General features: G+C 41.7%; 1 protein-coding gene across 8 annotated transcripts in view; it reads right to left on the bottom strand.

Moving 5' to 3' along the window:
* Positions 1–11,714: 11,714 nt before the first annotated feature.
* EYA4 (EYA transcriptional coactivator and phosphatase 4) overlaps positions 11,715–25,002 on the bottom strand; it is a 251,265-nt gene continuing 237,977 nt past the window's right edge. For all 8 annotated transcript variants that reach the window (XM_069973713.1, XM_069973715.1, XM_069973714.1 and 5 more), the window contains 4 exons: positions 21,371–21,485; positions 18,795–18,916; positions 16,714–16,814; positions 11,715–12,324 (listed from right to left, as the gene is read on the bottom strand). In XM_069973713.1, the coding sequence (XP_069829814.1) occupies positions 12,244–12,324; positions 16,714–16,814; positions 18,795–18,916; positions 21,371–21,485 (419 nt within the window). In that variant the 3' untranslated portion in view covers positions 11,715–12,243. The remainder of the gene's footprint in view (positions 12,325–16,713; positions 16,815–18,794; positions 18,917–21,370; positions 21,486–25,002) is intronic.

Below are 25,002 nucleotides of genomic sequence, written 5' to 3'. Positions count from 1 at the left end.
AGTAAGAAACCAGAAACTTTCTAGAGCAAAAAAAAAAGTTTATTAATGCAAATATAAATCCTTGGTCAAAAGTAGGGAGGTATGCAAATGACCGTGTCCGTAATCACATAGTTCCTGATCTGTGAATGCATCCTTGAACTAAAAAGTCTGTAAAATTTTTTGAGAGTTAACCCTGTGTCCCTCTTTGGCCGTCCAAAAAGTTGGGAGGCATGCAGGTAGATGGTGATGTAAGCTGGAAGGGCTGATCAAAGATGGTAATTTGGGGTGGGGCTAGAGTGCAATATCCAGCCAAGAGACAATATCCAGCCAAGCCTCCTGTGACATCAGAGGATGATGTGTATAGAGAGAGGGAGGAACTGGGGACCTGCAGACAATACACTTTTTGTAGTTCTATTTTTTATTTCCTGTCAGGGGTCAATTACTCAAAAGCCACTGAAGCCAGTATTATTAGTAAAGACACTTTATTAGTAAGTAATATATTTTGGGGTGATAGTTTTACTTGAACAAAATTTTCTGATATCAGAGTACCTCTGTAAGTCATGTTGTTCAAATCGGGAAGGTGTTTTATCTACCTAATGGATCAAAATACTTTGCGCATACCTTGTATGCAAGTACCAGTGAGGGCTATATTTAAGATAGAGGCCATGTTTACACAACAAATATCTTCTTAAAAGTAACAACAATGGCCGTACTTTTTCAGAAAATATATGATGCTTTGCCTTCTAGCTAATTCCGGCCAGAGCGTATACAGATAGTATACGCTCCGGCCGGAATCCCTCGTGGCGCTGTAGAAAGCTGACATGTCCCTTTTCTGCGGCCGCTCACTCCATTGTGTGCAGTGGGGAGTTCTGATGTGTTCCAAGTGTGCCTGCATCAGAACTTAGCGGCGCTGAAGATTGTCCGGGATGATCTTTTCTGAGACCGGCCGTTCCGTGACCCGGCTGAGTCACGGAACGGCCAGTCTCTTACGTTGTGTGAATATAGCCAAAAAGTGCAAGTGCTATAAAAGTAGGAAAAACCTTAGTGGACACTAGAAAGAAAGAAATAATTTATAAATGATTTTTCTTTATTTGTTTAACCCGGACCGGGCCAATTTCTGTCATTTCAGTCCCCAATGTAGCCAGGTCCTTCTATGCCTCCATATAGTAGTTAGGCCTTCTATGTGTCCCCATTTAGAAGGCCACTCTTTGCCTACAAATAGTAGTTAGGCTGTATTTATGCATCTATATAGTAATTACGCTCCTCTGTGCATTCATATAGTTTTTAGGTTTCACTGTGGCCAATATAGTAGTTAGACCCCTCTGTGCTTCCTCATGTTAGGCATCTCCAATAGTAGTTAGCCCCCCTTCCCCCATGTAGGAATCCCTCTGTCAGTTAGCCCCTCTTCCCCCATGTAGTCTTCCACCCTGTCAGTTAGCCCTCCTCTCCCTATGTAGGCATTTCCCATGTCAGTTAGCCCCCTTCCCCTTATGTAGACATTCCCTTGTGTTATAAAAAAGGACATCAGCACTACAGCGTCTCCTTCCTCTCCCTGTTCTGCGAGGGCACAAGTGATGTCACTCATGCACAAGAGCACTGGGAAACTGGCTGTTTGTAGCTGGGGCATAATTCAGTCCAGGACCGGACTGGGACTGAAAAGCAGCCCTGGCAGACACACCCCACCAGCCCACATACAAGTCTTCCTGCACCCATTGCGCCAACTGTGCCACGCAGAAAAATTTTCAGATATGATCAGATACCAAGTGTATGCAGGTATCACCCTGCAGACTATATAAGAGTATACAGATGTGATCAGAAACAAAATACTGAACAATTATACTGTAGATTATCTGTTTGCTCTCCTGTTATTTGTCACATGATTTATACTAACCTTCAGGAAAAGTAGAGCCCCAGGAGAGTTTCATCTTATGGCCATGTTCACACAACGTATGTTTAGCTTAAATCACGGCCGTTGTTGCAATTTGCAACAACGGCGGTGATTTATGCGAAAACATATGTTGTATTGGAATGAATGGACTGTCACAGACTGGCCGGTGTTATACTGTACCATGTGTGAACATGACCTAAAGTTACACTACTGAAATATACTTACCATCCTTCCAGTTGTCCATGGCGTCTCTCTTCCTCTGGCCCTGTGTACTCTGCTGGTTAGTTAGCCCCGCGGTGGGCACCGGGAGCAGGGCTTACCGCGAAGGGGTGGGGCTTAGCGGGACATACCCAGGACTATTGGCAACTATGGAGAGGGGACATGGCTCCCAGGCTGTGGCTCTCCTTCGGCTATAGGATGGACCCGGTGCATGACGTCACTTGCCTGTGCCGAGATGCTGCTTCTCTCACCACAGCTCCCAGGGGGCCCCTGTATGTATTCCCGGAGCGAGGCTGCAGACACAGCACCACACCTCAGCCCAGGAGATAGCGCCACCCACTGGACAGTAGGCTTCTCTTTATAGTAAAGTAACTTACATCCCTGTACTGATTTTTTTCACACTACCTTGTTTCCTTTCTAAATTGTGACCCTGTTTTTGCTATACAACAGTACATACATGTTCCCACAATCCTTTTGCTTGCAGGCTAAGGGCCCTATTATGCTGCATTTACACGTAACGATTATTGGCCCGATCGTACGATTAGCGATGTCGGATTAACTATTTTTTTTTTTATAACGATCAGCGTTTAGATGGTACGATATATCGTACGAAAATTCGCACTGCGATCGTTTTGCGATCGTTTAAGCCTATCTCACACATTGGTTAAATCGGCGAACGACTGTTCACACGGAACGATTTGCGAATTTTTTGCGTACGATGAACGACGATTTGATGACCTGATAAAAGATCAAAATGTACGATTTATCGTGCGTCGTTCGATCGTTCGCTGCGTTTACACATACGATTATCGTTCGAATTCGACCGTTATCGCGCAAATTAGCACGATAATCGTTACGTGTAAACGCAGCATTACACTGGGCGATTATCGTGCGAAAAATCGTTATATTGATCAAATTTAAACAATAATTATTCTGTGTAATTGCAGGCAACGATTGAAAAATTGTTCGTATGTCATTGATCGTTGATTTAGATCTGAACCTAAAATTATCGTTAATCGTTCGCTCATTGTTCGCTAATCGTTCGCTGTAATTCCACATTCGTTCGCTCAAGTTCAGCATTTTTCCACTAATCATTCAGTGTAATTCCACATTGTTCATTGTTTTGCTGGGATCAGAAGGACTAAATGATCATAGTAACGATCGTATTAGCGATTGTAACTGACGACCATCTGTGTTCTGTGTAATATGTTGAACGATTTTTAGGTTAACGATAAACATCTCGTTTGCGATCGTTTATCGTTATGGTACTTTTACACGGAGCGATAATTCGCCCGATCACACGATTAACGATTTTGAATGAACGATGTTTTGTTTATAACGATCAGCGTTTAGACGGAACTATACATCGTACGGAAAATTCGCTATGCGATCGTTTTGCCATCGTTTAAGCCTATCTTACACATAGGTGAAATCGCTGAAAGAATGTTTACACTGAACGATCTGCGAATTTTTTGCGAACGATCAACAATGATTTGAGAACATGTTGAAAGATCAAAATGAACGATTTTTTGCTCGTCGTTTGATCGTTCGCTGCGTTTACACGTACGATTATCGTTCGAATTCGACAGTTATCGTGCAAAAACGAACGATAATCGTCCCGTGTAAAAGGACTATTATGCTGGGTTTACACAGAACGTTAATTCGCCCAATCGAACGATTAACGATTAGTTGAATTTCTCGATCTCAACCTTACCGTTAGGGACAATAAACTAACATGTCACACCTACACAAAACCTACCTCCAAAAATAGCTATATACTCTTTTCCAGCTGCCATCTCCCTAGATGGCTCATCAACATACCCACTAGTCAATTCCGTAGACTGAAAAGAAACTGCACCTTTAATGACCAATTCCTTATAGAAGCTGAAGATCTCTCTGATCAATTCAGAGCAAAAAAATACCCTGAACCAATAATACAAAAATCCCTACAATCAGTTCAGCAACTAGACAGAAGCCAATTCTTTCAGCACACAGAGCAAGGCATCCCAAACCAACACACTACATCAGAAACATCCAAAATCATAATACCGTTCAATACCCAACACAAAAAAATAGAAAAAATCTTTGCCAAACATTGGCCCTTACTTTGTCAGGACAAAGTCCTAGCCCCACTTCTACCAGTAAGACCCCCCATTGTATTCACACGAGCTCCCAATCTAGCCATCAAAGTAGCTCCGACAATCAGGAATCCCTCACATAAACAAGAGAACCCCACTTGGCTTACAACCAAGGGCTTTTATCACTGTGGAACCTGTTCCTGCTGTAAATGCACACATTTCCCAAAAAAAACAATTGAAGTCCAGTCAACGAGTAATGACTTCAAATGGACAATTTCAGAACTATTGACCTGCCATACTAAAGGCGTTATCTATATCCTACAGTGTCCATGCAACAAACAATATATAGGACGCACAAAAAGGGAACTGAAAACCAGAATTAGTGAACATCTGTACAACATCAGGAAGGGAAATGAGAACCACCCCCTATCCCTACACTTCAAGAAGTTCCACAACATGAAAACTGAGGGTATCGTATATACAGCATTACATACAGTGAAGACCAACTGGAGAGGAGGAGACTACATAGCAGCTATGTCTAGGGCGGAAGCTAGATTAATCTATGATTTTGAAACCATTGCACCAGCAGGATTAAATGATGAACTAGAGGTATTTGGCTTCATTTAGACACCTGCCTGGGTGGACTTTTTTCGCGGCCCGTCATGTGCCTGGCTGTTATATTAGCGCCATGACGGACCCCGAGATCCGTCTCCCCATGGCTTTCTAACATCTACTTTATAAAGGCAGTCCAAAACAAATCCGCAGCACAAAACACATCCTAGCAGATACAAGCACACCATTCTTATACTGAAGAACACCCTAAGAAAACTTCATTGCAACATAAAAACACCAAAAAAACAATACTTATGAGTACTGTAATTTATTCTGTATATTTATGTAATTATATCTCTATTCTGATTCCTTCTTATGTATTTATCATTCATTTCTCATTATGTCTCTTGGTTTCTAGTAATATATATATATATATATATATATATATAATTTGTATATATCGCATATTTTCATATCAGATCGGTGTACGAGTCCATTCCTGATCTTAGAGGCAACCCACTCATCAATTAACTACTTGCACAAAAGCCTATAAAAAACTAGACATATGTTACATGGACATTCATTTTGCTGCTGAAGAAAAAGCCAATGAAGGTTTTGAAACGCGTCCAGCTATTTTAAACTCCCTTTTTTTCTTGCTCATAACCCATTTTTATATCATCATCATCCATCTGATCCAATACAAGTGTCCAGTATAGGCATCATTCCTCACTTGAATTTTGGCGCCAAAAAAACACACGAGGTCCCGCGGGCAACAAGCCCATCTGCGCAAGCGCAAGCCAGCTCACCTATTTATTGAGCACCCACCAGCGCGTCCAGCGCTTGACAGCCAGGACGCAAGAACCACTGCTGCCGGAACGGTCCCCTCTCAACGACCGAGATCCAACTACCGCCGGACGGGTGAGAAGTGTCAGACGACACAACACTATTACATTTGCCGTGTTTATCACAACTCATGCTGTCACAGCTATCAGGCGGCTTGTAAAGTACCGGAGGTATCGCTACTGAATACAGTTAGCGCCTATTGAGATATCTTAACAATAACCTTACTCTATGGATACCAACTAAAGTATGCAATATATTATAACTATGCATCTAATTAATGTATACCAATGAGTCTAATCAGTAAAACAGTTCAACTAACCACCGTGAATTGTGTATGAACGGTACTGAATTGATCCGGCAAAACAGCACCCTAAACTGAGCTTTAAAACAAGACTGTTAAGGCATTCCAGCAATACAGCAATTACGGCTCAATCACAACATTATTCTACGTTGTTTACTATATCTATAAACATGTACTAACTGGCACTATACTAATGAGTCTATCATTTCAACCAATTAAGGATCGTTACTAAAAAGTGGGATCATTTGGATGTGATTAACTACATATATGAATTAAGACTTTCTTTTTATCCACAGGAGATTTTTTATTGAGTTTTTTTTTTTTTTTTTTTTTTTTTTTTTTTTTTAGTATTTTTCCGTCTTTTATATATTTTTTCATATTTTTTCTTTTTTCCTTTCTTAAATATCGCTATTTTTATATTGTATCTATCATGATTTATATATAACACTATGTAGTGTATGGTTTTATTATTGATCTAAATATATCGTTATTTGATTATTTTATGTGTCTTTACTCTAATATACATTGACCCAACCAATAGGCAAATATAGTTCATCACTGGTAAACACCTGAGGACCCCATCACCAATTCCAATGTTTAAAAATCGCTCGGTGTAATAGGACCCTAAGTGTAGACCGACTTTCAGCACCTCCAGTAGATTGCAGTTGAATTGAGCATACCTGGTGAGTTGTAATCAAGGGCAGCAGGATATTAAAATAATGCAGATATGGAGGATTGGTCAATTTCTCTCTAAAACATTACAGTTTCAGAAATGCTTGTACATTTGAAAGATATTTAATTTGAAAAATGCAGTTGTGACCTAGTTTTCTTAATGACAAAACCCCTTTAAATCTGTAAAACATCATGCATGTTCTCTGGTTAGTGCTCTTTTGAAAGACAGGTGCAAACACAGACTATATGTAGAGCAGATATACTTTATGTATTGCTCTCATAAAACCATTCATCTGACAGTCTAAAATCGGCACTACATCCTAGGGATACTGAGCCACAATACACATACAGGGTCAGATTGGCACTCGGGGAGCTCCCCAGTGGGCCCCAAGCTAGGGGGGAGCCGGCTTGGCTGCCAGGTGCCTCACACAGCACATACAGTATAATTTTAAAAGCGTCCTAATTAAGTGATTACAGTCTAAAACAGTGCTCATCCATTGGCTGCTCACTCTGTAAATTACTGTTGCAGTCGCTGGCAACATAATGCATGTGGTCACAAGAGGGCGCTCTCCTCTCTGCACTCCAGCATAGATAAGGGACATCATGTGCTTGCAGAGCAATGAGGAAGAGCAGATGTCTGAGGACTATGTGGGAGTGACCTACAAACAGAGTAGTATGTCCAGAGTAGTAGAAGTTTTCCATGAGGATTTGCTACTGCTCTGGACAGTTCTTGACATTGACAGAGGTGGTAGCAGAGAGCACTGTGTCAAATTGAAAAGGATACACCACTTCTTGCAGGGCATACAGCAACTGATACGTACTAGAAGACTTGATTATTTTTTTTTTAATATAAGTAAATTACAAATCTCTGTAACTTTCTGAAACTAGTTTATTTGAAAGACAAAGATTTTCAACTGAGAACCCCTTTAAGCATGTGCTCATACTATGACTTTGTAGAGCTTCTTAGTTGTACAGAACCATCAAAGGGCACAGCATAGACCTCCTCTCTATAGGAACCTCAACTCTGCATGCCTTCAATTCGAACTCAAATGCTCAGCATTTTATTACCAGTGGCTGAAGAAGTTGGATACAGCCCTACCCGGGTGTCCTGCAAAACATGGATACAACCTATGGCCTTTGGGCGGGTTCAGACTATTTGTGCGGATAAAATCCAGCGGATTTCGTTGCCTGTACACGCACCCGGCCGCGCACCTCTCCGTCCGTGCCATAAACACCATTCTATGCACGGGCAGATTCCGCATTCCGACAAAAGAATTGACACGTCAATTCTTTCGGCAGATAGCGGAATCAGCCGGCCCATAGAATGGTGTCTATGGAGCCGGTGGAAAGGCGCATGGCCGTGAGTGCGTTCTAGCGATGGAATTCAGCGGAATTTATCCACGAGAATTCCTCAGTGTGAACCCGATCCTCGCTGCGGATCCTGTCCCTATACTTTCAATGACAGACAAACGCGCAGCAGGGATGTACATCCCTGCCGCAAGTTTGTCCGCAGCCTGCCCCATTAACCCCCCGGGCGCAAGAGCTGATACTTTACCTGATCCCAGCTCTGGCTTGCTTCGGCGGTTCCCGATGTTTTCAGCAAGCCGGAGCGGGGACCAGGTGAAGTATATGCTCCAGCCAGCCGCCCGCCGGCAGCCCCTTTAACACCTCCTGCAGCCCCGGCCGCCCGATCGCTCCCCCGCAGCCCTGATCGCCCACCGCAGGCTGCGGGCGGGCGGCTGGCTGGAGCATATACTTCACCTGGTCCCCGCTCCGGCTTGCTAAAGACACCGGGAACCGTCGAAGCAAGCCGGGATCAGGTAAAGTATCAACTCCAGCGGCCAAGGGGTTAAAAGGGCGGGCTGCGGACAAACTGCTGCGTGTTTGTCTGCCATTGAAAGCATAGGGACAGGATCCGCAGCAAGACTCGCTGCAAATACGCAGCGAGGGGACTCGCTGCTGATCTGGCAAGTGGGTTTCTACCCTCTGGGTTCACACTACGTATATTTCAGTCAGTATTGTGGTCCTCATATTGCAACCAAAACCAGGAGGGGATTAAAAACACAGAAAGGATCTGTTCACACAATGTTGTAATTGAGTGGATGGCCGCCATATAACAGTAAATAACGGCCATTATTTCAATACAACAGCCATTGTTCTAAAATAACAGCAAATATTTGCCATTAAATGGTGGCCATCCACTCAATTTCAGCATTGTGTGAACAGAGCCTTTCTGTGTTTTCAATCCACTCCTGGTTTTGGTTGCAATATGAGGACCACAATACTGACTGAAATATACGTAGTGTGAACCCAGAAGACTATGTTCACACTGCGTATATGTCCGACCGCATATTTTCACGGCCGGACATATACGCGGTAAACTCCGGCCGGGGATTTACGCTACTTGCGGCTATGTACGGAGCACGAACTTGCGCCCGAAGTCTACTTACGCTTCCCGAGCGCCCTACGTAGCGATCTGACAGCGGTCTTTTACTTGTAAATCTTCGCCTAGCCCCGGACACCCCACAGAACCTTTTGGATCGGCACAAAAACCTAGAAAAATGAAGAAATCACCACTACGTACGGGACCGCATGTTACACTACGAGTGTAAGTTACGGCATTTTCATCCTCAAACAATTGTCTGGTTCATTATTTACGGCGCCACGTACGATCCTCGCGTAAGTTCTTACGTAGTGTGAACTGTGCCGCCGTACATTGTATACTTTCCATTATACGCAAACTACGTAAGTCTCCGGCCGCTTATTCACGGAACGCACTACGTCCGGAGACGTACGTAGTGTGAACATAGCCTTGGGCTGTATCCATGTTTCCCAGGCAATCTTAGAGCTGCATCCAACTTCTTCAGCCACTGGTAATAAAATGCTCAGCATTCAGGTTTGGATGAACCTGAGAGTGCTCCAGGTTCGCTCATCTCTAATAAAGAACATTTTTTGAACCATGCCCTCATCTTTCCACGTCAAACCCTTTGTCGCTAGAGGTGCCTTTTGCTATTCTATTTGACATGCTTAATACAATTAATATGTCACAGTTGGAGCCATTCTGGTGCAATAGCCCTATTAAAACTAATGGTGCATTTACACAGAGAGATTTATCTGACAGATCTTTAAAGCCAAAGCCAGGAACAGACTATAAACAGGGAACAGGTCATAAGGGAAAGACTGGAATCCATACTCTTTTCAAATACACCAATTCAAATGCACCATTAGTTTTAGTAGGTCTGCCCCCACCTGTAACCTCTTCACCACAAAAAAAAAAAAAAAAAAAACATTAATGAGGGACTTTTAGAGCTGCCCATAGAAACGAAAGAACCCCCCCCCCCCCTAAAAACAAACAAACCCTCAAACAGCAAATGACAAGTGGTTTGCACTAAAGTCTGCACCTTTTTCCTGGAGTACATGTTTGGGGGAACCCAAAGCTTGAGCTTTGCTTGCCTCTACTATTTACCTCTGGAAACATTGATTTTAGGAGGAAATATTTCCAGCACATGGAGCACTATGGGGCAGCACTTGGGACTTCCTAATACAGAACCAAAGGTGATATGTTTTATTAGGTAACATGTTCTTATGTGTAACTATACCATGTATTCTCTATACCAGTGTAACTGGCAGGCAGAGAAGGTGTAGTGTGAGTGTAAGGCACGTAACCCAAACTGTTAGACAACAGTGCCACCTGCATTTAGTGTGTACTGTTCAGGTAGTGTAGAAAGTTTCCAGAGCATTCTAGACCTTACTAGAATGTTGGTGGAGTATGCTAATATGCTCTGTATAAAACATTTACAGAGACAGAGTATAGCTGGACAAGAACACAAATAAAGAATCCATGGACAAAAGCTGCTAACTGAGGGGATCAAATAGTTAATGTTGGATTACAAGATGAGCAGCAGGAGAAGAACAGCTGGAAGTGAGACTAAAAAGAGACTTTGGGAGAGGGTTTGTCAGGAAAGGACCTGCACTTCTACAGACAATGGGAAGGAACCCAAGTGGACGGACTTGAGTATTTTGGGTAGCAGTGTTAACTTAGGCCTCTGTACGTATCTTTCTGAATTCGGGGGGTAAGATGTACAAGGACTCCATGATATTTCTAGGAACCGAAAGTTGTGGCTTATGGCCTGGCCTAGATACTAAAGCAGAAAGGGGAAAATGATCAAAGGATTACAGTGCCCACCAGCATCCCACACATAGTGACTAACTGAAGTCTGAGGCAGATCATCTCTACATGCACCACCACTCTCCACACAGAGAACAGTAACCCATTCAAAACTGGCAGTATTAATAACTGTATGCAGCTGGACTGTACAAGAACCTTAAGGTTTATCAGTAAAGGAGTTATTGTTACACTGTCCCCCTGTTGTCTGGTCCACACCACTGACCACCTTACAAACAGGTGCAGCCCCCTTAAACCTCTACAGTGGTCCCCAGAAGAGAGGGAACACAGGGAAGCAACAGAGTAACCTGTTCCTGTGGAGGCCCTCGTGCCCACCTGACATTGTGACAAGTCTGTGTGTAAGGCTGCGGTGCACCACAAGACCCAGCCATCCTGCAGTTAACAGCACACTCTCACTCTGAAGCTCTCAGTGCATCCCCTCCCTCCAGAGCTCATCACTACACACAGGGTAGATAAGTACTGGAAGACTGGAGATTTTAAAATTTCAGTAAATTACAAATCTATGTAACTTTCTGACACCAGTTGAAAGAAAAAAAGTTACCCCTTTTAAAGTCATATAAGAACTAAGGTAACACCGCTATCACTGAGTTTACCAAGAATTGTGAATTACTCCTTAACCTCTAAAACAATTAAATATCACTTCTAGAAATAAGACAAGGCATTTATAATATTAGTATTTTTTTATTTATTCCTGCAACAAATACCAGCTGCTATCAGCAACCTTATCTTGTTTCATAGATCAATTTGGTCATGAATGAAGAAATCATCCCAAATGAAGATTTCATATAACTACCATTTTTTTTTTAACCAAAATTACATTGTAACACGCAAACACTGTCTTTTCTTTAAGGCACACACACCATTATCCACATTCTGATTGCCAAACCTACAAAAGAGACAGCATGTTAATCTTTTTAGAGCTCACCACCCACTGCCCAATCATCCCACCCCCAACCCCCCTCCCAAAAAAAAAAAAAAAAATAGAAACGTTACATCCACTTTCAAAATCAGCTGCTAATAAAATCACAGTAAATTATTATTTGTTTTGTCAATAATTTACACAAAATTACAGGTCTAGACATGATTGTCATCATATAGTTGGAGTGCATTCTATATTCAGATTTTCCGGGTAGGTAGGTTTATGCCTGATTCACACCTCATTGCTGAGAATGAGATCCCATTATGAGGAATGTTGAACACCACCTCTTCGGTCGGAAAACATGTGCCTATGTTCATCAAGAGTTCTGCACATCTGCTCTTCGCCGCGGTCTTCCATTGACCGATTCTTTCAACTGTTAATTGCCCAAGGTTACTAAGTGTCACTTTGCAGCACTTAGCATCTTCATTTTCCTTCATCTAGCAATTCTTTGTCATTCATTACTGTTGATTTTCCTTTATTTAAGACAGTCCATGTGTGTAAAAAGCCTTGAGGCGTTAAATCACACATAAAAATTCAGTGTGTACTTAAAATATATTTATATATATTTATGTACATATTAGAAAAGGCCGTCCAAGATGCAAATAGTTACAAATATTCTAGTTCCAGTGCTTGATGAAGAGCCAAAAGATCTGAATGACTTGATATTCTCCAAAAAGGCATGTTATTCTGCAGGGCAACAAAAAGGGTTGATTATAACAAATGAATAAAAAAACAAAAAACGTCATACAATAAATATGTAATACAGTGGTCCCTCACGTTACAATATGAATTGGATCCAGAACGACCATTGTAAGTTGAAAATATTGTATCTGGAGACCAAAACTCTATGGAAGACTGGTAATTGGTTCTGAAGCCCCCACAATGTCACATCAAAATAAGAAAAAAGATTTAAAGAAAAGTAAGCAGGTAACCTATATGGATAAAGTAAGTCAAAGTCTGACATACAACAGTCAGAAGAAGCTACTGAAAACTGTAAATGTAGAGGAGGTCCCAGATAAATAAAGTGAAGCTGCCTTCGCCTGGTGCTCAAAGGATCAATTCATCCTGGTGCAGGTAAAGAGCAGTGTTGAGTGGACTTGCCGGACTTTTGACTGCTCAGCATTTGACTCCTGGCAGTTGGAGTAGTTAGATGTCACCCTAGGGCTGCCAGAAAAACATAAATACTGACTATGGCTGTATGCTGGCTGGCTCCAGCACTCCCTAGGGTGGCATCAAGCTATGCCAACCACCGGGAGTCAAATTCCGAGCACTCGGATTCAGAGAATGCTGCCAAACCCAAACAATTCGGCAAGCCCGCTCAACACTAGTAAACAGCAGTACAGGACATCTAGTATCACACTATACTGTAGAGAGGAGATACTAGGCACACAGCAGTACAGGACATGTAGTATCACACTGTACTGTACAGAGGAGATACTAGACACACACAGGACAGGACATATAGTATCACACTGTACTGTAGAGAGGAGATACTAGACACACAGCAGTACAAGACATGTAAAATAACACTATACTGTAGAGAGAAGATAGTAGACACACAAGGCAGTACAGGACATTAAGTATCAAACTATACTGTAGAGAGGAGATACTAGACACACAAGGCAGTACAGGACATATATCACACTATACTATAGAGAGGAGATACCAGACACACACAGCAGTACAGGACATGTAGTATCACACTATACTGTAGAGAGGATATACTAGACACACAGCAGTACAGGACATGTAGTATCACACTATACTGTAGAGAGGAGATAGTAGACACACAGCAGTACAGGAAATTTAGTATCACACAGTACTGTAAAGAGGAGATACTAGACACTACATGTCCTGTACTGCTGTGTCTAGTATCTCCTCTCAGCAGTACAGGACATATAGTATCACACTGTACTGTAGAGAAGAGATACTAGACAGCAGTACAGGACATGTAGTATTACACGGTACTGTAGAGAGGAGATACTAGACACACAGCAGTACAGGACATATAGTATCACACTGTATTGTAGTGTGTCTAGTATCTCCTCTCTACAGTACAGTGTGATACTACATGTCCTGTACTGCTGTCTAGTATCTCCTCTCTACAGTACAGTGTGATACTACATGTCCTGTACTGCTGTGTGTGTCTAGTATCTCCTCTCTACAATACAGTGTGATACTACATGTCCTGTACTGCTGTATCACACTGTATTGTAGAGAGGAGATACTAGACACACACAGCAGTACAGGACATGTAGTATCACACTGTACTGTAGAGAGGAGATACTAGACAGCAGTACAGGACATGTAGTATCACATTGTACTGTACAGAGGAGATACTGGACACACAGGAGTACAGGACATGTAGTATCACACTGTATTGTAGAGAGGAGATACCAGACACACAGCAGTACAGGACATGTAGTATCACACTATACTGTAGAGAGAAGAAACTAGACACACAGCAGTACATGACATGTAGTATCACATTGTACTGTAGAGAGGAGATATTAGACACACACAGCAATACAGGACATGTATCACACTGTACTGTAGGGAGGAGATACTAGACACACACAGTAGTACAGGACATGTAGTATCACACTGTACTGTAGAGAGGATATACTAGACATACACAGCAGTAAAGGACATGTAGTATCACACTACTGTAGAGAGGAGATACTAGACACACACAGCAGTAAAGGACATGTAGTATCACACTATACTGTAGAGAGGAGATACTAGACACACACAGCAGTAAAGGACATGTATCACACTGTACTGTAGAGAGGAGATACTAGACAGCCAATCATTGCATGAACTTCAGAAATAATGGGGTTTTAACAGTAAAATGGTCACTTGTGCAAACCCTGACATTGTATGCTGTCTGTGGCATTGTATGCTGAGTTTCAATGATCCAGAAAGGACCATTGTATGTTGAAAATACAATCTGAGGCCTTTGTAAGTTGAGGGACCACAATACTATACTAGATCTTTAACCCCTTAAGGACAGAGTCTGAAATTTTTCCACCTACAGGGCCATGTGAGGGCTTGTTCTTTTCATGAATAGTTGTACTTTATAATGCAGCTCTTCAATCTGCCATAAAATGAACGACAGAACCCCCAAAATATCATTTATGGGTGAATTAGGGTCAAAAAATGTGACTCTGCAAATTTTTTGTGTGTGTGTGTGTGTGTGGGGGGGGGGGGGGGGGGGGGTTTGGGCGGGGGTTTCATGTTTACGTAATTCACTTTACAGTAAAACTGGCATTTTTTTTCTTTATTCTATAATTTGGTCTGAACACAGTGATATGCATGTTTACTAGTTTTTTTAACGTTTTACTATTTTTATTAGCAGTAAAACTTTTTTTTTTGCAAATAGGCATATTTAAAATTACCCTATTGTGACTATTATAGCGCTTTTATTTTTTCACCTACAAGGTTGTATGGGACATCATTTTTTGCGCCATGATCTTTAGTTTTTATGAGTAACATTTTTTTTTAGATCAGACGTACTGATTGCTTTTTATTAATTTTTTTTTATACATAAAGGGTAATTAAAAAAAAGCAATCTCTGCATTTTTTTTAACCACTTTTTGTTCACGCCGTTAACCGTGCGGGAACAATAATGTTTTATTTTAATAGCTCGGACTAGCAAGGATCAGTGTTATCTGTGATCTTCTGATAGAGCCTGCCTGTGCCCTGTGGTATTCAGAAGTTCGAATACCTGACTGCACGGAGGAAGGTAAGAGACCCCCGGCAGTCAGGCCATGCGATCGGGATCCCTGCAGACACGCTGCGAGGGTCCCGATCGGTAAGTGACCGGAGATGCTCTGGTCGCTTACACTTAAACACGGCACGATTGCGGCTCTTAAGGGGTTAATGGCAGGAGGGTTAATAGCTCGGTACCCCGGCAGGGCGTACATTTACACCCGTCTGCACCAAGGCCCAGGCTGCAGGGGCATAAATGTATGCCCCATGTCATTAAAGGACAAGTGCCATGAAAAACTTTTTCCCAGTAATTGAAGCACATTACAAAGTTATATAACTCTATAATATGCTTCAATCACCTATCTGCCTCCCTTCCCTGTCTTTTCCCGCCTCCACCCCCACCAGGAAGTGTCCTAACTCACACAGACCTAATTGCTGTCGTCACCAAGCTATTCTCTCAGCTCCTTCTCCTGTTACAGCAGCCCCCCCTCCCCTGCCTTGTCAGGTGACTCAGCTTGCTCAGCTCCCATTGGCTGAACAACTGCAAGCCATCACTTGGACTGGGGAGGGGGGGCTGCTGTAATAGGAGCTAGAGCAGCCCTCCTGCTGATGACTCATCCTCACAAGAAGGAGCTGCCTGGTGATGGTGACGGCAGTAATTAGGTCTGTGTGAGTTATGACACTTCCTGGTGGGGGGTGGAGGGGGGAAAAGACAGGGAAGGGAGGCAGATAGGTGATTGAAGCATATTACAGAGTTATATAACTTTGTAATGTGCTTCAATTACTGGGAAAAAGTTTTTCATGGCACTTGTCCTTTAAGGGGTTAAGGCAGTTTTTTTTGAGTGTGTATTGTACTCAGGGTGGGGGGAACTATTTCCCTAAACCTAAACTTCCCTGCTTAACGTTTCTCAGGAAATGCCCATTTAGCCAATTACTGGCAGAGGTGGGTCACTGCTGCAGGCAATGATTGGTTGAGTTGAGCATTTTCTGCATAACAGGTTGGAGAATAGTAGCATGATGACATAGGCGCCAAGCCTCCTCCCTGTCTTTTGCTATTGGAAAAATCTTCTATGACAAGTAGTGGATTTTCACTTTTGAATCATGTGGATACAGATTTAAATCTTAAGCGAAGCTTAGAATGGTTTATTCTTGGTGGACTGCTATACACAGATGTAGCCTGTGTTATACAGATCACAGCCTGTGATCACAATGTCGCGTTTAACTCAACTTTCTAATTGACTTAACATACTGTAGCTCCCTGACAGAATTGTTGCATCAGGGATCGTGTACTTGCACATAGAAAGCCATAAATGCAAATCCGATTGTTAATAAGACATTTACAAGGCACACAGGGAGATACTTTACCTTCTTTGCTGCCTGTTCTTCTTCTACACCATCCCCAATTACAACATATACTACTTTTCTGCCAAACCTTTGTATTATGCGCTCAAAGCAACTTTCTTTCCCTAAAAGGTAAATGACAACAAAGATAAGTTATGGGATAATCAGTTAGGTTACAACAGAGTCAAATCTGGACATTCTGGGGGTTATTTATTTGCCCCCACAGTGGTTGTGGCTTTACAGAACCTGTGCAGGTAAGCACTGCTTTATCCACAGCTAGACACACAGACTGGAGAGGGTCTCAGTATAAACTGGCTGATCTTGAATTTCGAGCTGGTCACTGGTAAGTCATCACTGCAATACCTAGAGCATGGATCTCCAAACTGCGGGCCCTCCAGCTGTTGCAAAACTACATTTCCCATCATGCCTGGACAGCCAAATCCAAAGCTTTAGCTGTCCAGGCATTATGGGAGTTGTAGTTTCGCAACAGCTGGAGGGCCGCATTTTGGAGACCCATGACCTAGAGCATCCCAGAAACTCACTGTTCACTTGCTGGTTTATAAATCCCAGCCCTAGTGCCAATGTCACAAGATAATCAATGGTGACATGGGTTTAATATTATGGTATCTATGCATCTGTTAAAATGCAATAAGTATAACTCACATGATTCAGTAAGTGCTGCAGATTCTTCTTTATAGTTATTTGAATATTATGGCTGACAAGTATACGTTTTTTTTGTGCTTTAAAATATTAGTGGTGTAGTGGTGTGCTCACAGTTTGAGGCTTTCTTAATAATATACAGTATAATGGGCAAAGCTCACGTTTTTACAACTTTTGATCACCATCTCCACACCTGAATATCCATCTAATTATTTAGTGCCTCCTCCACTGGGAAGCCTTAAAGGGAAACTCCAGTAAACCCATAAAAAATAAAGTGCAATCCCCCACCCATTGTTTAACACATTTCCCACTTGTTTACGCTGCTCCTAGGCCCAGATTCAACCTTTTACAAATGATCTCCGGTTTACACCATGGCACCCGGACGGGAAACCACATGCATTTACATGGTTTACATGCATTGCACCTCAGAACCAACTCCCGGGTACCCGCCCCTGTCTTGTAGTATACGCCCACCACTGGCTCCATCTGCATCTGCTTTGTACAGTAAACACAATGAGGGAGATTTATCAAACATGGTGTAAAGGGAAACTGGCTTAGTTGCCCCTAGTAACCAATCAGATTCCACCTTTCATTTTCCAAAGAGTCTGTGAGGAATGAAAAGTGGAATCTGATTGGTTGCTAGGGGCAACTGAGCCAGTTTCACTTTACACCATGTTTGATAAATCTCCCCAAATGTCTATCTATCTATCTATCTATCTATCTATCTATCTATCTATCTATCAATTTACATAGAGAAAGAGAGAGAGAGAGAGAGAGAGAAAGAGAGGGAGAGAGATAAATATGAAACAACAGTGTTTCCTTTTCCCTATACTACTCAGGAGAGGCTGCTGTTTCCCCGTCCTTGGCCAGATGATCACTGTGTAATATCAGTTGTGGGTAGGGTTACAGATGAGGTGTTACAGCTTGACTGGCAACAGAAGAGACAGATCATGTGACCTCTGTCTCAGGCGGCAGGGAGAGGACAGAGGAGTGGAGACCAGGACCAAGAGTTGAGGATGTTCATCAGCTTCAGGGTATGAGTCAGGATCTGCTGCAGACAAATGGCCAATTCATGTAAAAGAAATCTATTACACACAAGCTTAGATCGTGGGTGGGGATTGAACAGGTGTAAATCTTTCTTAACTGGAGTTCCCCTTTAAGGATATCTCCTTCTGGTAAGTGAATGGAGTCATTGATCTACTGCACACAATACAGCCATTGCATCAAATGCTTCTCCTTATAATAATGTATATTCTGCATGCATTGGGGGGTAATAATAACTGCTTTCATTTTGCTGTTAAGAAATGATAGATGAGCTGCAATTGGTCACTGTGGACACATCATAGAGTTCTTTGTATTCCTTCCCTTTATAGAGTGCAGTGCTATAAAGACCCAGCATTCTCAAGAGCTCGGAAATATTCGCTGTAAGTAATGAAACCTCTTACCTATTTTGGTTGCACTATAGATATTTTCAATCGGAAATACTCCTCCTAGACTATACAGCAAGACCTTGGAAAGTGCTGGAATAAGTTGTGTTGTAGTTACCAAGACATTTACACTATTACTTCTGTGGGTAAAAGAAGAACAATTATCAGTCAGACACCTGATGTACTATGTGCTTCTCTATACAGTGATAAGAAAGCTTTACATGCATTAGAAAACCACATTCAATTCATGTCAGCTTATTGTATTATTTTTTCTTCAATTCCCATGCAAACAGTATTGCAATGTATCATTATGCCACCAAAACACCCAATTTATGTAGAATAAGTGGATTTTAACAAGGTGCATATAATGTGGGGAGAAATATTATTATTTATTAAAGTAATGTTAACTAATGTAAGCTGACATCTGGTGTATAATGGCCAATCATGTGACCTACATATAAAAATGGGTTTATTATGTGGTAAACTATGGACATACTGTATACCCAGATCACTAAATAACATTTCATCATTTTTTCTCATACAGTCATCACTGGGGGAAGTTTTAAAGATTACTGCATTACTTACATTAAAGGTTTAAAGGGGTTCTCCGGTGATTTTTTTTCTTCTTTTAAATGACCTAGGGTCAGTAAGTTAGTAAGTCTTCCAGTACTTATCAGCTGCTGTATGTCCTGCGGGAAATGTTGTTTTCTTTTTAGTCTGACACAGTGCTCTCTGCTGTCACTTCTGTCCATGTCAGGAACTGTTCAGAGCAGTAGTAAATCCCCATAGAAAACCTCTCCTGCTCTGGACAGTCTCTGACACAGACAGAGGTGGCAGCAGAGAACACTGTGTCAGACTGGAAAGAATACTCCACTTCCCGCTGGACATACAGCAGCTGATAAATACTGAAAGACTTTTTAAATAGTAATAGATTACAAATCTAAATAACTTACTGACATCAGTTCATTTGAAAGAAAACATTTTTTGAGTTTCCCTTTCAATTTATGCAGTAAGTGTCTACATTCCCTCTAGTGGAATAGGCAGAACCTTATTGTACAGTAACTGGATGGGGGGAATTTATCATTTGTAGCATTTTTTACTCTCCGTATCTAATGTGCCTTTTTTCATCTTAGGTCAGTGTTAAATATGTCAAATTCTTTATATTGTGGTGCGATATATAATTAATTTAGCTTATTTTGTAAAACACTTTTTTGCTAAAGGGAGGAAGTGACATGCTATGCCGTTGTCCATATGAGTACACCAGAAGTATCCTCTCCATAATGTATGCAAGCAATGCTTAAAATATATTAATGACATGTTATGCCCATCATAAAGAAATTTCTATTCTATTTTATTCTATTCTATTTCTAATTTATATTAGTGTAATATGATGACTGAAATGTATCACTCAGTTCAGTGCTCTCACTGAAAAAAAGACAAATTTGGTCAGCTCTCCTAGAACACCATTCACACTAGGCAGGAGCACGTTGCTATGGCTGAAATTGCAAACACACAAAAACACAAAAAAGTGCAACAGTGTTCTCACTGTTACATATGAATAGAGATAAGTAAACTTATCAAAAGTCTGATTGGCTGAGTGGGCTGGAGGCGGCTGTGATTAGCCAGAGACCCTCACACTGGGGGAGGAGCAGGTGAGCAGGGCTGTGGAGTCGGTATACTGCAGCTCTGACTCCTTCATAGATGGCCAGTGAGACATCAGAGCACTTATTTATCACACTAGTGTAAAGTAGATCTGACTCAGCAGCTTCCTTCTAATATCCTGCATGATCCTGGGGCGACTTATGAGGGAATAAGGCAAAGATATAAAGCAGATTCTCCTGTGTTTGCAGTGGATGCAGCCAGTCTCCAGCCTCCATGTCCTGAACAACTCAAAACTAAGGTGGTCTTTTCCTGCTGACAATCTTCTATGTTTTTTAACTATTCACTATACACAAAGGAAAACTGCTAACAATGCCAGATACATTTGATATAGAGGTCAGACGTAGGCCCAGGTTTCTCAGCTCTCTGTCAGCTTCTGTGCTGCTAAACCATTAGGAAACCAAAGGCTAAACCACAGGAACTACCTGCTCATCCAGTCAGTGACTGCAGCTGTGACTGGCCTCAACTGGTTCATAAGATTCGCTTCCCTCATCTCTACATAAGAACCATATGACCATCCATAGATATCTGTTATTAGCTATGGAAGTATAGAATGGTATACATCTGGAACTATATTGCACTATAACTACAGTCATATCTGTATGAACCTGATTTTTTTGAGTTTCTTAATTAATTCTCCACAAATATAAACCTGACCGGGAAGAAATCTCCTGAGTGAATCTGTGCGCTTGAGGTGAGCCGTGCACCGGTTGGAATAGCTTTTAGAGGTATACCCATGACACTTTCTCAGCCACATTTGGACACCAAGATTCCATGTAGCTGTAAAGTGAGAACACTGCCCACCATTGTGTGCCCTGACCACATTTGTATCTGCTTTAAATTAGTGTGGCAATGAAATGAATTACAAAACAAGTCTTAAGTGACATTGTAACTATGCATTTAGGGAAGAAATATAATCATACATTTTGACTTACCTTGTGCTAATGAGTGATAGTGATTTAAGTGCATTTGAGAGCCAGGAGTCTGTCAGGACTTCAAGATCTGCTCGCAATTGAAGCCAGGCTTCTCTCTTAGCTGGGCCAAAAAGTCCTTCAGCACAAATAGGCAGGAAATCGTAGATTAAATGCTGCTTTCATGGAAATGTGAAATGTTTTCTTCCATTAAATTTTCCCCCCAGTATTTTTTTTTTTTTATAAAATGATATGCAACCTCGCGTTATAGGAAAGTTACTGATTTATTATATGCAAAAGACCATTCTGAATGATGCCTTTGTGCATTGTAAACAGCTTGATGAGCAATCGCTTACATGCTCAATGCAAGATCTAGTTCACTATTTCATTATGGAGAACCTGAATATTTCTTTCAATATACATTCACAATCCTACTTAAGGCTGGGTTCACACTACGTATATTTCAGTCAGTATTGTGGTCCTTATATTGCAACCAAAACCAGGAGTGGATTAAAAACACAGAAAGGATCTGTTCACACAATGTTAAAATGGATGTTGCGTGGATGGCCGCCATTTAATGGCAAATATTCGCTGTTATTTTAAAACAACGGCTGTTGTATTAAAATAATGGCAGTTATTTACTGTTATATGGCGGCCATCCACTCAATTTCAACATTGTGTGAACAGAGCCTTTCTGTGTTTTTAATCCACTCCTGGTTTTGGTTGCAATATGAGGATCACAATACTGACTGAAATATACGTAGTGTGAATGCAGCCTAAAGGGGCATTCCTATCTGAACTTGATGAATAATGAAAAAAAAAAAAAAATAATAATAATAATAAGCCTAAAAAAATTACTTTTATGTGATAAACCAATAACATAATTATTTACAATAATTTTCAATAATCTGCAATGATATAAAGCCATAGGGGGGCCATCTAATCAATCTGTCCTGTCATGTATAGGAACAGTCTGTATATGTCCACAGATTCCAGCCCCGATAATCAAAGACAATAACAGTTGTCACTGCCCGCTCCCGGCTAACAAAGTATACCAATACGAAAAAATGCTCCTAATAGTCACAAAACCATGATGATCCAGTTATGACCAGTCCAAGGAGAAAATAGAACCACCTTTACCAACGCATTTCAGTACCAATGTCGGTTACGTCATCAGGGGCCGTAAGGTCAAAGGTTATGAAGTCTTGTATACTGAATGTATTTGCATCACATAACACAGAGAATATGGCATGTTTCATGCGCCAATAGTTTAAATGTATGTGATGAAGTGTAAGCGCTGCTGCGTCCTGTACTTACTGTACCATCGTCATGGCGACCAATAGGATAATGTCCCTCCAGGTAGATCTGGGTTGGCCAGCGCAGGATGACGGGAGAGCATTTCCACAACGAGCGCTTGCTGTAATCTGCTTCCATTTACCAGGTTGTACCTTGCTAGACCATAGCTTAGGACCCATGTCTACAAACCCAGATCTACCTAGAGGGACATTATCCTATTGGTCGCCCTGACGTTGGTACAGTGAGTACTGGAAGCAGCAGCGCTTACACTTCATCACATACATTTAAACTATTGGCGCATGAAACATGCCATATTCTCTGTGTTATGTAATGCAATTACATTCAGTATACAAGACTTCATAACCTTTGACCTTACGGCCCCTGATGACATAACCGACATTGATAGTGAAACGCGTTGGGAAAGGTGGTTCTATATTCTCCTTGGACTGGTCAGAACTGGATCATCATGTTTTCTTTGACTATATGGGGCATTTTTTCATATTGGTATACTTTGTTAGCCGCGAGCTGGCAGTGACAACTGTTGTTGTGTTTGATTATCGGGAGTGGAATCTGTGGACATATACAGACTGTTCCAATACATGTCAGGATAGATTGATTAGAAGCCCCCTCTATGGCTTTATATCATTGCAGATTATTGTAAATTATTGTAAATAATTGGTTTATCACGTACTTTTATTGCATTTCTAATAAAAGGTATTTTTTAGGTTTATCCTTTTTTCATTATTCTGCTATGCACGGATTGGTTCATTTTGATTGGGTCGGTGTACCCTAAATTACACTATTACTTTCACTTGAACTTGAACAAGAACAGCAAAGGCTCAGTAATCGGTACTACTACCCTCACTCTAAGATTGTAAGACAGTGTCCTAGGAATAGGAGTACACTTTAGTATGTCCTTATGGTGGTGCTGCCACGTAGCAAAGACTTGCAATTTTCACTTTCATGAGAAGCAGACAAGGGCACTTACCAATTCTTTAGGACCAACGTTTACACGGATAACTTCGATATCTGCTCTTGTTATCCCCTATCCATAGGATAAGGAATAACAAGCTGATCACCAAGAAACCAAATGTGAATGTAGACACAATGGCTTTCAATGAATGTGGCCTGTGCTCTAATCCTTCTCTATGGGGCTGCCGAGGATTTTGAGTTCAGCACTCAGAACTGTTTGGTGGCCCCATAGAGAATGAATGAAGCACAGAACACAGTGGCCATGCTGAGGGCCACTCAGGGCAATTGCATCCTCATTCTAGAGATCAGTGGGGGTCCTGGTGGTCGGATCCTTAATAGCGAACCTGTCAAAATGTTCAGGTTTGGTGACATTATCCAAACTTGAACGCTTTGCATTTGTTTAATGGTGTCTGGAAAAGTTGGATGTTGCCCTAGGGAGTGATGAAAAACATGGATACAGCCATAGGCCATAGGCTATACCCAAACTTTCCAGGTGGCAAAATACAACTTCTACAGACACTGTGAATAAGATGCAAAGCGTTCAGGTTTGGAAAGGTTGCCGAACTCAGAGAGTTTCCTTGAGTCTGCTCAACACTATTAATAACCATACAGTGTCACTGTCAAAACCCTGCTTTCATTGACTTTAATAGGAGATATAAAACCATGCAGAAAAATGTCAATTCTTTTTTGCCTTGTTGCATGCTAAAGTAAAGTCCCAGTCCCAGTAAAGTCAATAGGAGCCTCGGGTCCGGTCCCCTGTGCTACCTGCGGGCCAGAGAGAGCTACAGTACATTACTGCACATGGATGCAGGTTACCATATACAGTATCTGTATGCACACTTCCTTACCATGATAGCATAATACAATGGGTTGAATATATTGTCACAATTTTTTTGCACAATACCAATACAATGGCTGCATCCATGTTTTCCAGGAGTCCCTTTGGGTTTGGAGAACGTTGACGAACCCGAACTTTTTGACAGGTTCGCTCAACAATATACATATCTCTATACATCTGCGCTAGTTAAGATGGCAATTACCCCTTTAATTAAAGTGAATGTACCAGCGGTACATCGCTTTTCTGCTTTTACCATGAGTAGACCTGATAGAGTCTATTACCAAGCACTGGCCCAGCCTGGAGTAAATAGAATCATTGGAGCCACGACATAGAGGCGTTTCCTCCCACTGGGGGCTGGCCAGCCACCTCCAGTACTTCAGGTCGGGCCGGTGCTCGGTAATAGACAAGCGCCGTGTGTGGGAACCGGGGGTGTGTGGGTTCCAAAAGAGGATAAAGGCACTGGCATCCCTGTGCCGGCACTGGTATATTCATGGCAAAAACAGAAAAGCCATGTACTGCTGGTACCTTTGCTTTAAACATGAAGGCTACG

This window comes from Dendropsophus ebraccatus, chromosome 6 (genome assembly GCF_027789765.1).
Source record: "Dendropsophus ebraccatus isolate aDenEbr1 chromosome 6, aDenEbr1.pat, whole genome shotgun sequence".
Lineage (NCBI taxonomy): Eukaryota > Metazoa > Chordata > Amphibia > Anura > Hylidae > Dendropsophus > Dendropsophus ebraccatus.
Note: the sequence above shows the minus strand (reverse complement) of the source record. Positions and strands in the feature narration are given on the sequence as shown.